Source organism: Eptatretus burgeri, chromosome 3, assembly GCF_056783735.1.
Source record: "Eptatretus burgeri isolate ZD-2024b chromosome 3, Ebu_testis_v1, whole genome shotgun sequence".
Classification (NCBI taxonomy): domain Eukaryota; kingdom Metazoa; phylum Chordata; class Myxini; order Myxiniformes; family Myxinidae; genus Eptatretus; species Eptatretus burgeri.
The window spans coordinates 21,377,084-21,395,265 of record NC_140963.1 but is presented as its reverse complement, the minus strand read 5'-3'; the positions used below and the strand labels follow the sequence as shown (position 1 = coordinate 21,395,265).

The window sequence follows — 18,182 nt, the reverse complement described above, 5'->3', positions numbered from 1 at the left end:
GCTAAGATTAGTGGAATTGGATAAGACCCAGCACCAGTACGATTAGACTGATAACCCACTGTTCCTGAAATAACTTGCCATCAGGGTGATATGGGTCGGGTGGGGGTGGTGGTTGAATTCTGTCATACTCATGTTATTAATATATACACGGTCTTTCTCTTTTTTACCTTGTTGTGTAATCAAACCGACATTGTGATTGCATTACTCTGATCTTATACACCCGGTGTTTCTTGCAGCAGAATGTGAACAGATTAGTCATGCGAAGGTTGATACAGATTGCCTGAAAAAATATCAAAATGACGACTCTGCCATTATTGGTAAATATCTCATCGTTCTCATTACGTTTATTGCTTAATTATATTAACACATAATTCATTTTCTAATTATGTAATGATGTTTTTACTGTCATACATTGGCAAAAAGCAAACTGTTTTTCAGAGTGCAAGGCAGCAGGATACTGGCAAATGAAGTTCAGTTGCAACAAGAAGGCCTGGAGACACAACGTAACATTACAAGGTCACTAAAAAAACATAATTACCCTCGCCGAAGGAGAGGGTTTTGAATTTAGTCCGTTTGTTTGTCCACACAGAAAATGAGTATGTCTATTAATTACATACTAATGAAGAGATAATGGCACATAATGATTGTGATAATGATAATGATAACTGGAGAGTCCATGGAACACGTTACCCCATGTAGTCTTGAGAGAAAAAACAGGACATGGGCGGGGTCCGCAAGGAGCATATTTGATTCGTCGTGATTACGTAAAATGCCACAATATTTTGTCCAGGTACTGCGAAACTGGAGGTTTTTGGAAGCGATGAGAAGGCGATTTGTGTTCGACGGTGTTCAAGTATATAATTTGATTGAAATAAATATTTTATAGGTCGTATAAAAAAAAATTATTCTGGAAGTTTACTGCCATTGATGCAGCGTGTCTTATACACCACCTTATTTAACACATTACATTAATTAATTATTCGTGCCTGTTGTTTGTGTCCTTTATAACGTCCTTAAAACCAGTACGTTTATGGTTTGGAATAATTTTCAATTTTGTTTGACTGCCAGACAGGTAGACAGACAGAGTAAGAAAATCACACCCCATGTCCAAAGGAAGTGGTTCAGTTTGGCATTTTAACATGAAATTGGCAAAGCCAGGAAATGAAGGAAACCCATTAGAATTACCCTTTAAAACCCCTTCAAATTACTTTTTTGGAATGGACTTTAGAACCCTCTACAATTACACTTTAGAACCCTTTAGAATTAAACATGGTGGGTTAGAAAGGTTCTTCTTCTTCATTTTTGATGGATGGACAGATGGAAGGAAGGACATATCCAAATATTGAAGTGGCTACACCGCTAAAATTATCTTGCTCCTCTCTATGCATGTGCAATCGGGACCAATTCAGAGGCAAAGCAATGCTGAACGACAGGTTCTTTTTCTGATTCGTGTTCCTATTCATGTTCAAAATATAACATTCAACTGAAATTAAGTTTTCCCTCGATCATCAACCGAAATCTGGAGACGAACGAATAGACGGACGGACAGATAGACAGAAATGAACCTATTGCTTAACCCTGCTATTCACTTCATGTGCGAGGGGTAAAAATGGTTCGATTTATCCACCGTGAAGGATTACAAGTGGTGACATTTTGTGCTTTATCATTCTGATAAAGAATAAAGCCTGAAACGTCAGCACCTTGTGATTCTTCATGGTGGATACCTCCAACCATTTTATTCTTGTTTTCAAGAGGAGTGTCTGGACTGCATGAAGAAGGGAGAGCAAATTCACCATAAGGTCTTATAAACTCAAGGAGGCTGAATATCGCTAAGCCATTGGGAAAATAGGTTGGATACTGTATATCAGGAAGACTTTCAAGAGAGGCTTTCACAAAGCATACAGAAAAGGCACTCCACCCCTAGATTTGCGACAAGAACAAGAAGGATATTTCTGACTGGAAAAGGTACCTGGCATTGCCGGGCAATGCTGAGTCCCTCCTCCCACTCCACCCCTTCCCCTCCCTCTTTTCACTCCTTCCCCTCTCTGGTCACACCCCTCCCTCTGGACTCCTATCCTGCCCATTCTTCCACCTCATTTTACCCTCCCTCCCTCCTTGCATCTCCCCTCACCCCACCCCCTTCATCCTCCCACTACACCCCTTCCCCTCCCTCTTCTCACTCCTTCCCCTCCCTCGTCACACCCCTCCCTCTGGACTCCTATCCTGCCCCTTCTTCCACCTCATTTTACCCCACCTCCCTCCAGATTCCCACCCCACCCCTTCCCCTCCCTCCTTGCATTTTCCCCCACCACACCCCCTTCATCGTCCTACATGCTCCTCACATCTACCCCCTCCCCTGCCTCCTCCCACACTGCCCCCATCTCTCCGGACTCCCACATTGTGAGAAAATGACTGTTTTACAATTGCTCACAGGTCACTGGCACTATTAATTTGCAATTGGTCACTGGCTTTGACACCAATACAAATTTTTATTTTTGACTTTATGTAAAGACATTTATGTAAAGACAATTTTTCCAAATGAACTTTTTTATTCATCACTGAGGAGATCAAACTAAACACTGTTATCGTTTAAGGAGGTTACATGTCAAGAATACTGACAAAACCATGTACAAATCAAAATTCACTGGTTGTAACATTATTCAGCCCTTTTGATCAGTACTTGGTGGGAGCACCTTTTGCAGCAATGTCTTATGAGTCTGTGTGGGTAGGTCTCCACCAGCTTTGTGCAGTGAGATGGTGAAATCTTTGCCCATTCTTCACGTGAAAATTGTTCTAGTTCTGCCAAGTTTGATGGGGATCATCAATGGATTGCAGTCTTCAAGTCTCGCCATAAATATTCAATTGGGTTCAAGTCAGGACTTTGACTGGGCCACTCAAGAATGTTTATTTTCTTCTTATTCATTCAGCCACTCCAGTGTGGCTTTAACTTTATGCTTCGGATCATTGTCCTGCTAAAATGCAAATCTCCTATCCAGTTTCAGATTCATGGCTTTCTGAAGCAGGTTTTCATCAAGAATTCTCCTGTACTTTGTACCGTCCATTATCCCTTCAATCTGACAAGCTTGCCAGTCCCTATTGATGAAAAGCAGCTTCATAAACATGATGCTGCCACCACCATCCTTGACAGTAGGGATGGTGTTGACTGCATGATGTGCAGTGTTAGGTTTTGCGCCAGACCTAATGCTTTGAATTTAGACAAAACATTTCAATTTTTGTCTTGTCTTACCACAAATCTTTTCTCCACATGCCTGCAGTATCATCAAGATGTGTTTCTGCAAACTCCATATGAGCTTTTAGATGCATCTTTTTCAGTAAAGGCTTCTTTCTTGCCACCTGTCCACAGAGGCCAGCTATGTGAAGGGAACAGAATATTGTTGATTGATGAACACTGACCCCCATCTTGCCTCGATGGTCTATCTTGGACATAGAGCCTCGCAGATCTTTCAGTCTTTGTTGAATTTGCAATTTCATCCTTGCCCGGCTTGCCCGGCTGCTGAGTTTGTATGAGTGACCTGATCTGGGTAGAGTCTGGTGGTATACGATATGTCTTCCACTTCTTAATGATGGATTTCACCGTACTCAGAGATAATGAGTGATTTTGCAATCTTCTTATAACCCTCTCCTGAATGGTGTTTCTCCACGACTTTATGTCTGACTTCTTTGGAAAGCTCCTTGGTTTTCATGTTTGCCTTGTTGGTTGACCAAGCGAGTTGTACCTCAAAACTCAGATAAGTGGGGGAATTCAATTTTTAAGTTAAACCACTGATTACATACAGGTGAAACGTATTATACTTATTTTGTAACCTTTCAAACACATAATTTATTAATGAAATTATTTCGAGTTGATTAGGGAAAGGGTTTGATACTTGTATACCTGAGAATCATCCAATTTTATCTGTTAATCTAACTTATTCATATTTTATCTGAATTTTTCTTTAGCGTTATCATTTTGGAGTAGTTTGTGATGCCCAAAGTTAAGTTAAGTTTTTGATTTCAAAGCATCATGAACTAATCTTAGGTGACATCAAAATGTGAAAACTTTGTCGGGGAGTGAATACTTTTGCAGGCCACTGTACATCGTGATAATTTCCTGATTTTAAATACTCGTATACCCACTCCCTACGGGAGCAACAGGAAGGGTTATGCTATTATACTCTCGAGGGTATATAGATTACCATAGATCTAGGCTCGTGTCCTTTCGTCTGTGGTGGACGTGATACAGCATAGAATGCCTCGAGGATGTCGGGATTCCTTCAGATTTCTTTCAGTTTAGTGTTAAACAGTTGCGACTTTTATAAAAGGTAATCATACGTGTTTGTGGTTTATAATATTTTGTACTTCTGGAAGGTTTTCCCCACAATACGTCATGATAAGCTATTTGTACACGTTGACACAGTTTGTCCGAGGAGGAAAACCCCCTTGGTGAGAGGGGATATTATTTGTGTTAATATAGTTTTGTAATAACCTTAATGTTATGCTAATGTCATTCTTGTTATTACTTTTGTTTCTATAAGCACCCTTGGAAGAATGCCATGATTAGCTTTCTTAACATGAATATACACCTTTACACGGATTTTCCCAAGGTGGAAAACCCCTTTGGGGAGGGTGGCAAATGAAGTTGCCACAACCTCCATCATATTGCACTTAGTCTTCCTGTCATGTTTGGTTCAGATTGGATAAGTAACGACAGATTGTATCACGGTCAAAAAAACTGTAAGACAGAAAGATAGACAGACAGACACCGAATTGCATATTTTAGTATTACTCGTACACCCACTCCCTATTAGAGCGACAAGAATGGTCAAGTTATTGTCCTCTCTGGGGTATATAGATTACATTAGGTATAGGCTCGTGTCCGTTCTTCTGTGTTGGACATATAAGCAGACAATGCCTCAAGGATGGTGGGATTCCTCCAGATTTCTTTCAGTTTAGTGTTCAACAGCAGTCGAGTGACTGTTTAAAAAGTTAATCATGTATGTTTGCGGTTTATAATTTCTTTTTCACTTCTGGTGGGCCTCTTCTTCTTCATGGGACTTTCCCCACAAAATGCTACAATTAGCTATTTAAACACGTTAACACAGCATTTGTTCAAGGAGGAAAAACACATTGGAGAGAGCGGATATTATTGGTATTAATATTGTTTTGTAATAACATTAACATTATGCTATTATTATTGCTATTGTTGATTTTGTTATTAGAAGCAGCCTTGGGGGGGAAAAATGCAACGATTAGCTATCGAAACGCAGATATGCACCTCAACACAAACTTCACCCAAGAATACCCCCTTGTGTTGAGGGGCAAATTAAGTATTGCAACACCAAATTGCGTATCTTGGTATGATAGGAGGATAATTGGTTCTAATCAATCAATTCAGTGTGACGTATTTTTTTATATATATATATATATATATATATATATATATATATATATATATATATATATATATATATATATATATATATATATATATATATATATGTATGTCAATGCGTGATCACCCTTTACTAAGGCATGAAGACGTCGATGCACTTGAGAGAAATTGTTTATTGCCAATCAATACATGCGGCTGCACGGAGAGCAGGAAACACCAGGAACACCAATTAGCAATTGAGGTAACCCGAAGAGTGCTCGACCAAATAGTCGAGTCACCCCCATATATATATATATATATATATATATATATATATATATATATATATATATATATATATATATATATATATATATATATATATATATATATATATATATACACACGGTTTTATCTCCAACAAATTTCATTACATCATCGTCCTCCCTTTCATCCCAGGACCAGCTGGATTACCAGCTGGCTTATGTCCTGGTGATATATATATATATATATATATATATATATATATATATATATATATATATATATATATATATATATATATATATATATATATATATATATATTGTTTTGGTTGAGGAAATTCGCAAACCACCATTCAGGTCCCGTAGGTGAGATATCTCTGTAAGTATATGTGTAGTTAGCCCAAACCCGTTGTTTAGAGGGAATAAATGTCATTCATTCGGGCTGCGACCCTTCAAGATAGCCGTTTTTCTTTTACTATCTTTATTTTGGACCAACCGCCATTACTACCACCACAACCACCACCAACCGCATCTCGACAACCACAGCCACCTTCTCCAGAACCGCCTTCACAACATCCACCTTCTCCACAACCGCTTTCACAACAACCACTTTAACCAAAACCGCCCAATCACACCACCATCACAACCGCCTCAACCACAACCGCCATCGCATTTCCATCTCAGCACATGGTTGCCAGAAGCCTGGCATTCATCGAGGGAGAATGGACGACGGCCTCACCCCCTCCTCCCAACAAATAACCCTGCGAGAGGAACAAAAAGCTCTGGAAAAGGCAAAAGAAAGGCCCCGATCCAGGAGAAAAAACGCCGTTCTTCTGGAAGTTTCCTGCGCTTGCTGGAAGAAGGGGCGGCGGCGAAGCGTGGCAGCAGCAGCGCAGCAGCCAAGGCGGAGCTCGAGATATAAGGAGGAGGCGCAGGCTCTGGTGTGTGTGTGTGTGCGTACGCTGAGGTTTTTGTCTCTCTCTGGGCTCTGCATTGCGCGCGCTTGCTGGATCGCGCGCGCTCTGGCTCTCTGGCGGCGAGCTCCCTGGGACGGTCATGACGAGAGCGGCGGAACGAGATTGAAAGCGCCGAGCGCGGAGCAGATCGGGGGAGTTGGAGAGGTGTGGCAGCGACAGAGAGAAGAGTTTCTGTTTCGGGCTCGGGCGCGTTGTGGCGGCGGCGAAGCGTGGCAGCAGCAGCGCAGCAGCCAAGACGGGTAGGCTCTGCCCGGTCTCGCGGCCCCAGGCCACGTCTGCCCCCTTGTAGTTGAGGGTGGCCTCTTCCTTTTTCTTTGGAGTATATGTGTTGTCGGCGCCGTCTGTGAAGTAAAACTGTGTAAGTGTTGCCGTGTGCTCGCGTAGTCGGTAGTAGATCTGCATTGTGTTTCTTTTGTTGCAATTGCTTTTGGTGCGTAATTGTTGTTTCTTCTTTTGTTACATTTGCTTTTGGTGCATAATTGTGGTAATTGTATATGTGTGCTTTCCGTTTGCCGCGGAATAAATGTGCTTTATGTTGAACTGTTTCTCCCGTTTCGCTTCGTCTTTTCTCTAATTGAATCTCCATCTTACTTCACGTAAAGGGTTGGTCGTGGGCTAAATATGCCCGATAATTAATCGGAACCGTCGAGGTTGACGATAACACCGCTCGGTTATCCCGATAGTACGGAACGGGTCGCTTAAAGTGGCCCGTGTCCGAAGTCGACCTGCGGCGAGGTGCGATCACCCGGTCTACCCTCCGTGTGGGTACTTAGGTAGGTCGAATTTGGCGAACAACCCTATCCCACGCGGGGGGCCGATTGGCACGATCGTGGTGAGGCCGAAATGCCCACCCGTGACTAGTTCCCGGCGTTAGTCCGAGAGACACGACGGGATTGTCCGTCCGGTGGGCGACGCGCCGCGATTCGAGTTATGTGGCCGTTCGCACGCCGGCGGGCGCGAATCCGCAACAATATATATATATATATATATATATATATATATATATATATATATATATATATATATATATATATATATATATATATATATATATATATATATCTCAAACTGATAAGCAAGATCAAAGGTTTTTCTCCCAGATTATGCTTCACAATGCTCGACCTGCCTTATCTCACACACAATGTCCCAAGCAGGAATATATTTTAATAAACTGTAGGCGAGTGAATTAAGTTGGGAAGAAACAAAGCTTTTAAGAAAAAGGCACAAATCCCAACATTCCCTCCTATTGTAACTTTAAGAAACAATGTTTATTAAATCACAATCAAGCATCTTCTTAATTCAGGCCGGCAGATGACCCAGCTTCGCGGTACAGACAGACCACTCCTTGGGAGGATTCCATTCTTCGGGGCAGCTCCAGATGGTCTCCATGGCGGTTGTAAAGCTCCCCCTGCACCCCTCTAACTCAGGGACAGAGAGAGAGAGAGAGAGAGAGCTACCTGCCCCACTAAAGATGGAATCATGCCAACCCCCTGATTAACAAATCTCTCAGTAAAATCTCCATCCAAAAACTGCTCAGGCTCAAAGTCTGAGTCTCAACTCGTATTAACTGATGCACATCCATTTCCAGTTACATTTTAACATTTATGCCAGAATCTGCAGCATCTTGGTCTACGTCCACATTTACATTTTCATCTTCCTTTCCCAAACATTACATGCAAATTATCATTCTCAAGTTTAGCTGCTGCGATCAATTGAATAAGTTCCTCATCTTTAATCACAGGTGTCTGGTGCACAAAGGTATGCATATTACAAGCAGGTGATACAAAGGGAGCAAGGGTAGCGGAGGGGGTGCACAATAGTGGTTGTGGGAGGTGTGGGGAAATTGCCCCTTTTATTGCAAAGTCCCTTTCCTTAGCTCCAGCTAAAAGTGTCATCTCAGGTTCGGGTTTGGTTTCGGGCTTCTTGGGTGTTGACTTCGGATGCCATCTTGTAATGCACTTTCACAAGCCAGCCATTATGGCTGCTTTGATTATAGACAATATAATGAAAATTCCAATCAACACAGTTCCTGTCAGCTGGAACCTGATAATGGTTCCTCCCCAACCTCCAAACAATCCCTGCAACCATGCTCTGATCTTCCATCCTGGATTGTAATCATGATATTTTGCAGCCTCCTCTCTTATGTGCCCTGCTCTGTCACAGAAATAGACCATTTAATGATGCCTGGGGTTCCACGAGATTATTCATTCGTATCATTAATTTGTCCCTCAATGGTTACTTTTCCCAGTAATTTGTCCCTCAATGGTTACTTTTCCCTCTCCATATTTGGCATAGTATTGGCATGTTGTTAAGATATTGTGAAAAATGTTTTCAGTGGATGTCCAGTTATCCCTTCATGTAGCACTATACCTCGTTTCAGACGTACAGTGCCTTTGTCCCCTTCATCCCGTGTCATACGAGGTACATAATTATATGTAAGGGTCATATAAGTGTTTATCCCATACACGCCTTTCTCATGCAATTGGTCCAAATGTTTACCTTCTGCTCTGTGTACCCTGTCACAACCCATTCCTTGTTTCCACTACTGTCGACCTACCAAACATTCTACTCTATGACATTCCCATAATGCCCTCACTATCTGTTATTGTCCACATTATAACGATTATGCACATGCTAATCAAAAGCACTGCTACATCATCTGTCATGAACCTCCAGTAACATTCTTCCCGCTTGCAGACTTCCTTTCTTTCTCTTTACGGCTTCCTGTATCCTCTTTTGTAGTGAGATGCGTGAGTCTATGATTAGCTTACCTTCTCACTTGACAGCTATGTGGGTAACCAGTAATACCTGGTCGGGTCCGGTCCAACGTGCCTTCAGTACGTTCCTCCGCTTGAACACCTGGATGCTGTGGTGTTCCTCTGCAGCTGGTTCCAGTAGCGCTTGTCTGACCTCTGCTGTCAAACTCTTTGACAACCTTTGTTAAGGCAGCACAAAAGTTAATCTTCATGTACAGTACATCGGTCCATATATTTTATAGACATTTTACCAATATTATAATCTAGTGTTGGCTTAGCACTTAGAGTGGTGGCTTAGGATCCTAGAGTCCTGAGCTCAAATCCCATTGACCACTGAACCAACCCCAGAGGGCCGACTCAGTCTGTCACTCCTCCAAGACTGGCAAAAATGAACATCAGTACACTGGCAGTAGGGGCACTGCATCAGCCGCACAGCCATGCCCCAACCAATGATGCAACCAGCAGCCAAAAAGGCAGCACACACCACCAACATTTGACAATACACATAGCTTCTACTATCAATTTACCATTTTTTTTGACGAGCATATCTTGCGATGTAATATACCCTCTTATTTCCAAATTGTCCCTACATCATGCGTCATCCTGTACACATATCAGGAATCCGTATATTTTGTTATGCTTCTATCCTTGGATAGATTGCATGCTGCAACCCGGCCTTCGGCAATCCATGGCCTTTGACAGCCAGCGCTCCCTAAAGGATAGTATGCGATACAGTACAGGGGTTCAGTTCATTCTGCCATATTTTTATATTTTCATCATGAGGCTCCAACTAACATTTTCCATTGGAAATTGTTTCTAACTCTGCTAAATTCTTAATTATCTCTTACACGGGCCCTTTGCTATTATCCACAAGCCCGAAGTAAACTCACACAAGTTCAAATTGTGTAATTTGAGATACCGCGGTAAAATTTCCTTTTAAACAAACTCATTAAAACACATGGTTGACCTCAACTTCGGATCACCGATCTTTGTCTCACTCTGCATTCTGCCTGCGATAACTTGCCCTCTCTCTCCAAAGGATATCGTGAGATATTAAATGTTCATGAACCAATGCTATCAGACAGGCCATCCAATAAACGTCCATCCGAGGGGCAGAACGCACGTTAATGCATCGCCTGTTTGCGAATTTAACAGCATGAGCAGTGATGTACCATCTATATATTATGTATGCAATTCATCTATATATTATGTATGCAAATTTGTATTTTCACATCTGATGCATATACTTACCTGCACCCACCACTTGCTCACCTGAACAAGGCTTGTCCCAAACATGAAAACAAACCCAATATTGATTCATGACTCATGTCCCATCGAAGCCCTGCACCAATAACTCACGAGACACGCATGTCTGCTGCCAAATTCTTGACCACACTCCACTTGCACACCCGTTCCTGAAATGCACTTTGCCGTTTCAGCTCTTATCAAACGAAGCAAATACATATTTCCGCACACCTCTCACCAATTAGCTACAAAGCATGGAGGTTCCAGAATGTACTGACCTGAACACAAAACCTCCCTTCAGCAATAACACCAGGAGCTCCACAATCATCACCCGCCCGGTTTGCCAACCAGCATGGCGACCCAAGCAAGACGATTCCACATTCTAACGTGTAATTTTAAAACACCTCTGCAAAATGCCCCTCACTGTGCAACCCTCCATTCACATACCATGTTTGCAAATCTGTGGGGCAAGGATGAACAACTGCACAAACTACATGGCACTCTCGGCACGGCCGCCCGCATGTCAATTCTGCTCATCTTTAGTGCTTCCCGGCACCAGGCGACCCTTCCCCTGGAACGTCCATTCAGTCTCCATGCCCGGCTCAGTTACGCATGCATTATGTCCACAGCCGTCACACACAGAAAAATACTTTTCACCATCGTGAGTGGTTTTAATCATTCTAAGCTCATTCACATTAACTCATTCCTCATTCAAACATGTCGTGCAACAAAAAATATATTTCTCTTCCAAAGCCAGTTTGTCCACTATTTCAAAGACAAGCTGCCTCCAGCTTCTTTTCCCCCTTATCAGGCAAATCTCGCACACGGCCTGACAAGCATGCAAATTCACAGCAGGGTGTGTGTGCTCTTGCCTCCCGCCTCACTTTCTTTCCGTTATCTAATTTTCCCACAAAGATGTTTTAATTTTCCCATATCCAAACAATTTTGTCGACAATAAAATTTCTCTCAAGTAGGTCGGAACAAGTTTGTGGGCTTGAAGACAAGCTTCCCACCCTTTACCCTTCAGGCAAAGCACACATATTCCTTCACTCCACAGTAGGGCATCCTTTCTCCCCCTGCCCCACTTTTTCATTGTTTTCAACGCAGTGATCACGAGCAACCTTTGCTTTATTTTCACGAATCGTCTGCGGTTCATTTTACATTCCAAAATTCTGTCACGCATTGATCTTAGTTCATGTTCTTTAAATGGTTGATATACCACGACAGCAGCTTGCACATCTCGCCCTTCTCTGCCTTGCGCTGCTGGTACTGCTGGCATACCTGGAACAATTTCTCGCATGGGATAAGTAGGGGCAGGGGGCACCGCTCCTTGAGTTATTTTACTTTCCTCAACACACATGTCGTCACAAGCCTTATCTGGGATCTTAGGATATATAGACTTATAGGGCCGCCCAGATGACGTGTCGAACAGCTGATACTGTCGACTGAGGTAGTTCCAGCGGTTGATATGCCGGGGTTTGGGGGTGTCAATGGCACTGTTGGTGTTCGAGTACCCCTGCCTCGGTGCTGCAGACACCGGGACAGATAATGAGCCATGTCCTGTTATCTGGCTCGGTGCCGGCAATGATGCTCCTGCATCCTTCGCTTGCCGCTCTGCACCATCTATTTGACCCTGAAGCTTCAGCACCTTACCCGCCAAGTTTGCTTGCTTGGCTGTGCTTGATCTCTCAATCGCTTCCTCTTGCCATAACCCAAATCCCAGCAAATTCACTGGCGTTTTCTTACTGGATAGTTTATGGCGTCTTAGCAACTCTTTCCACAGATTCTGCACTACTGGGAGGTCAAACGACCCACCCTCTGGCCATGGTGAGCCATCTTTCACCGTCCATTTTACCCAGCAATCATCCTGTTCCACTGCTACCATCCCATGTAATTTAAAGATATGGTAAGCAGGGGTATCCCGAGGAGGTTCTTTCTTCTCCTCTCGTTTTCCTGATCTGTTTCCCGTCACTATTGCTGGACCCTTCCTGGAGTTTTCTCGGGTCCGACTCGGCAGCCTCAGCCATATGCCCTCGGCCCTCAAACGCCCCTTTCCGGACCTTAAGATAACTACCCCTTGATAGACAATAAACAATTCTCTCCACACTTATCTTTGCCAGTTCTTGGGCGAGGACAAGGGGCAGAAGCAGGGATGGACAAAACCTGGGGTGAGAAAGAGAATATATAATTTAAACTCCCCAGCACAAAGGCTTACCTTATTCAAATTGGTCACCGTGGCTTTTCTCTTTGGTCACCAAGGGTCCATCAAATAACCAACAAATAACAATAAATACAAGGCACAGGGAGGCGAAACTCGCTGCACGTGATGTGCAACACGCGCAGAGTAAAATGAGTGTTCATTTACGTCCGTAGGATGTGTAATAAATAAATAAAGAAGATATAAGCACACCTTACACTCGGCCGAGGCTTCTTACTTTGGCACGCTCATGAGGCTGTTCCGTCAAAACGAAACATCCAAGAAGATAAAGAAAATAGGGTCACATTTGTGCATGTAATGTTTTAAAATAGCACTTTTTCTTGCTACAAAACATCATATCTTCTGTCTCCTTGAATATTTCAAATAAAATAATTCCAACCTGTCATTTTTGATGGGCTTTTATACGAACTAGTACAGTATATTATACAAACCAATTCATTTATTGCAGCAGTTAATATTTTAATTTCTCCCCCAAATTTATGTTTTCTTCAAAATTTGTTATCTATAGTGCATACTAGCAAATATAACCCGTCGCTTTACCGATGGGGACAATAAAGGGGGGGGGGGGTGGTGAAAAAGAGAGATTGAGAGAGGGAGAGGAGACAGGTGTGGGGTGAGAGGGGGGAGAGGAGGCAGAGAGGATGAAGGGGGAGGGGAGAGCGAGAAAGGGGGTGGGTGGGAGTTGGGGAGAGTGACACCTCACAAAACGTTACTATTCAGTGTGGGACGGAGGGGTGCATGAGAGAGAAAGGGAGAGAGATGGGAGGAGATTGCTGCATTTTATTAGAAGGGGGAGTGAGGAGGGGGCAGAGAGTGAGAGAATGAAGGGGGGGCAGGCGGGGGAGGAGGAAAAAAAAAACAGGTGAGGGGTGGAAGTGGGCTTAGCAAAGAGAATGATGCATGACGCTTAATCGCCGAACAAAAAAAAATCTCATGTCAGAACAGCTGTACACACAACGACACAACAGAGTTTGTAAGTAATCCGCAGGCACATCTGCAAAAACTTTGATATTCCAGTTCCAGAAAATTTGTGTGAGAATGAACCAAAAGCAATCACTGAAAACATTGAAGCACCACTCACGTACGACGTAATGATTCCATCGGGCATGAACATCGAAAACAAAGCGTGTGACCAAATATCATACTTGGGGACAAAAAAAGACAAGGCATTGCTAATTGAGGTGTTAATATCAGTGATTTTGGACGAAATTATGCAGAAATCAAGAAAATGACCAAATACCAAGACCTCAAGAATGAAGTGAAAATATCCTGGAAGCTGAAGAATGCCAAAGTTGTACCAGTGATAATGAAGAACCTCATGGGAATAATGACGAAGAACCTCACAGAGATATTAAAAACCATCCCTGGGAATATGACTACAAATAAACTACAGTTGGAAGCCGTCCTCGGCTCAATCACGATCTTGAAGAGAGCCCTTGGCACAAAACATTAAGAACAGAAAACTTCACAGCTTGGACCGTGAATCGTGACCCCTTATACTTTGAGCCCACCCTGAGAGGACTCCATTCCACATTCTGAAACCCACATGTGTAGATACCAATCAACGACACACATCGCCTGTGGCCGATGATTGCCTGATGAAGGATATAATTAAATAAGGCCGTGAATTGTCTTCAAACGGGGTGTCTTAATTAACCCAAGCATCCAATTTTCACACTTGCACTCCCTTAGTTTCCTTAGTTTGCATGCAAAGTTTCAGGCTGCTAGGTTTTATAGTTTTGGAGTTATGGAAGAGACACGCACACTGACACACTGACACACACACATTGCCATTTATTAATATAGATAGATCATGTGTATATACTTCTTGCATACTGTATATTGAACATTCATAAATATAGGCATGAGTTCGCTCATAATTGATCTGGTCTGAGTCGAACTTAACGCCACTCATCTCATCTGTGCTGCAGCGAGAATACTTATGGACAAGTTCTTCATCGAAAAGGAACTTGTTGGTAAGTCTTTTTAACATTATTATACAGCATAGCATTTACGATTTGTGTATTTCTGTTGCAAAGTGGATTTTATTTTATCAGTCTGCTATTAAATACTTGAATTTATGTCCTTTCATTTAAAATAAATGATCCGCTCTGAAAATTTTATATTCATGAACGACAAATATAACGTATTCAAAAGCAATGCAGACAGTAAAATTTGCTATTTGTGTGACAATAACAGTTGCTTCTAAAATATCAAAAGGAAACTATTTGGGGTTTGGCAAATTAAATCTTGCTCATCCTCTGCCCCAATTGGCTCATCTGATCACGTGCTTGTGAGGGACTACATCTCTCTTGCCATTCTCAGAGAACAGCCTCAGCACTGGCAAGTCTGGCAGTTCACTCAGGCAAACTGGCAGGGACTGCTAGCAGCCATCACACACTTCAGGACTGGTCTCCTATATCTACCACCCCTGATATTAATTCAGCCTGGGAATTCTTCCACAGAAACCTGATCTCTCTTTCGCACAAATTCATCCGATCTCAACTTCAGTTATCTTACCAATCCCCCCCCCCCCGTTCTTGGTACTCTGAATCCTGTGGTGAGGCTGTTGCTTTAAAACAACTCGTCTTCTCCTTCTGGAAGGCAAATCCGACTGAAGGCATCCTCAGATCATTCCACAAAGCCTGCAGAAAGTGTGTGCCTACCCTCAGGGGAGCCAGAAAACATCTGTGCAATTTCAAGAATGAGTGTTCAAACTGGTCTCCCTCATCTAAAACATGGTCAAGTCTCTCTCTGGTATATGCTGCCCTTCCGCCCCTTCCTTCACGTCAAATGGCACCACAGCCGACTCCACTCATGAGAAGGCCGAATGAATCAATTCTGTTTGCTTCCAAATCTTCTGTCCCTAACCCCTCTCTCCATACCGACCCTTCCCAGTCGTACCCAACTGCTCCTGGACTGTCTTTTGCACCTGAGAAGGTAGAAAAGTTTCTGGCAACCCTCGGCTCGAACTGCGCAACTAGACCGGACGGCATAAACTCACATGTCCAAAGAACCTGCTCTACTGCTCTTGTAATTCCTCTCTGCCCTTTTCACCCTGTCATTTACCCTTGGTCATCTTCCACATGCTTGGAAAACAGCCATCATCACAGAATTACATAAAAAGGTGCATAAACGGATCACCTTGACAACAAATCAATTATCTTACTTCCAATCAACAGTAAGGTCACGGAATCCATCATCGCAGTTGACATAAAATCATTCCCTTTCTCAAACAGCCTCATCTCAGATCATCAATTCGAATTCAGACCTGGTCACTCGACCTTGGACATGTTGCTTTTATTCTCCCACCAATGGATGGAGCCCCTCAATATCAAGCATGAGATCAGGCCATCTTGCCAGACACATCTCGATCTTTCGATACAGTTTGGCATCCTACCCTGCTCTCCAAACTGTCTATATATGGAATCCAAAGGCCAACTCCACTCTTGGATTACTGACTTGCTCTACTCTCAAACCCAATGTGTACTTGGCTCTCAAACAAATCCTTTCTTCACCTCTCCGTGTAAAAGATAGTGTCACAAAGGCAGTGCTGTAGGCCTCTCCCTATTCCTAATCTTCGTCAATGATCTCTCTGACTCTCGAAAATTCTCTTTATCTATTTGCTGATGATTCCACTCAAAGCTGTGATAGCCCTCATCCTTCAGACAAATCGACAGCAGCCTCTTCCTTCTCTTGAGACCTTGACAAAATCACAGACTGGTCAAACACTTGGAATATGTATATCACCAAGGCCGTCAAAATCATTGGACACCACCACACTGAAGCTGAGTATCACTTCACCATTACAGACATGTTTGTTGCCTCTCTGTCTTCTACCACCCCCTTTCTGGTCTTGCACCATCTGCTCATTCTGTGTCCCCCCCCCCCCAGGTTACTGAAGGGCTCACATAGTCCACCATGAACCCCCTTCTGGTGAAACTACCTATTCACCTCCACTCATTTGTTCCTCTCACCCCCCCCACCCCACCTGTGGAATCAACTTGAAGACCTGGAGGGTCCCCATCCAAAACCATGATCTTTTCTATACCCATTAAACCACCTCCTACCTTCAAAAAATGTTGTTTCTGTATGCATCTTGATAACCCCTTGCATTCTCCCCTTCCCCTCATCATTATTAACATCCCTTGTTTGTCCGGCTCCGTAAATTTTCTCCCTCCATCCTGCTGTTGGCGTTTCCCGCTTCTGGTATTCCTTTTGATATGTTGTGTCCTGATTCGTTCTGTGTTCTAGCTCTTCCACGAGCCTCGACTATGTATAGAAAAAAAAATAACAACAAGATATCTGCGATTGCCAAGGTTAAGCCTCCCCTGGCTTACCTTGGCGATCGCCTGTGGTTTACTCTTGACCACCACATGACCTTGACTTTCAACATTTATGGATAGAGTGTCAATTAAGAAAAAGTGTGCCCGTCTACAATCTATCCATAAAACTCAACAATGTGAAAATTGGAGGAAAATTATTCAAGTTATGATCAAAAAGATGTCTTTTGTTCATTAAGTCACAATCCGAAAAAAGGAGGTCATGGACACAAATCAATTATCAGGTGCACAATTTCAGTGCATGTCCACCATTGTGATGCAAGAGCATCTTGACGGGCGAAGCAGTCTTTGAGATCCTGCATTGGTAAAATTGAGCGATGACAAAAAAAAAGACGTTTTTATTTTTATTTTTCAGCCCGCTATTTCACTGCAATTTAAACTCGGAGGAATATGTTGTAAATTCAATGCAAATGCAGATTCCTCGATGCTATATAAAGAGGGCAATTTTGTTCCGATCAGACAAACCTTATTTGAGTTATGGTGAAAAATGTTAAAATGTTTTTAATTGGGTCATGACCAAAACAAACATAACCTCTGTCCACTTTTGGTGGCGAAGGTAATAAATTGTGAGATCAAGGTCAATAAAAATTGTGTAAACCCCGCGTACTTTTTCTTGCCATTATTGGTGCAAAATTTTATTCCGAAAGTCCCAGCCGGATCCAAGATACAGCTCGGACAGACATTGGCTGAAAAAAGGAAGAAAAACCTAAATGGTGGTTTAGTACTCCTCGGAGTCGAAGACTTTTACCTTTAACCTGGAGGAGTATGATGGAAATTAAGGATAAATAAAACTTGCTTAGGTCTAGGCTATCTAGAGAGGGTAATTTTGTTATGATCGGACAAACCTTAGTTAGGTTAAGGTAGAAAATGTTAAAATGTCGACAATTAGGTCATGAGCTTAGAAATTAGGTCAATGTCAACAATAATTATGTCGACCCCACGTAATTTCTAGTCGCATCACTTATGTAAAATTTCATTCTGAAAGTCCAGCCGGCGCCAAGATACA

At 42.7% G+C, this 18,182-nt stretch overlaps 1 protein-coding gene across 7 annotated transcripts in view; it reads left to right on the top strand.

Moving 5' to 3' along the window:
- The window catches only part of LOC147029519 (uncharacterized), a 79,377-nt gene that overhangs the window by 46,314 nt on the left and 14,881 nt on the right, over window positions 1–18,182 (top strand). For all 7 annotated transcript variants that reach the window (XM_085872599.1, XM_085872600.1, XM_085872601.1 and 4 more), the window contains 3 exons: window positions 240–317; window positions 439–516; window positions 14,765–14,809. In XM_085872599.1, coding sequence (XP_085728725.1) covers window positions 240–317; window positions 439–516; window positions 14,765–14,809 — 201 coding nt within the window. The remainder of the gene's footprint in view (window positions 1–239; window positions 318–438; window positions 517–14,764; window positions 14,810–18,182) is intronic.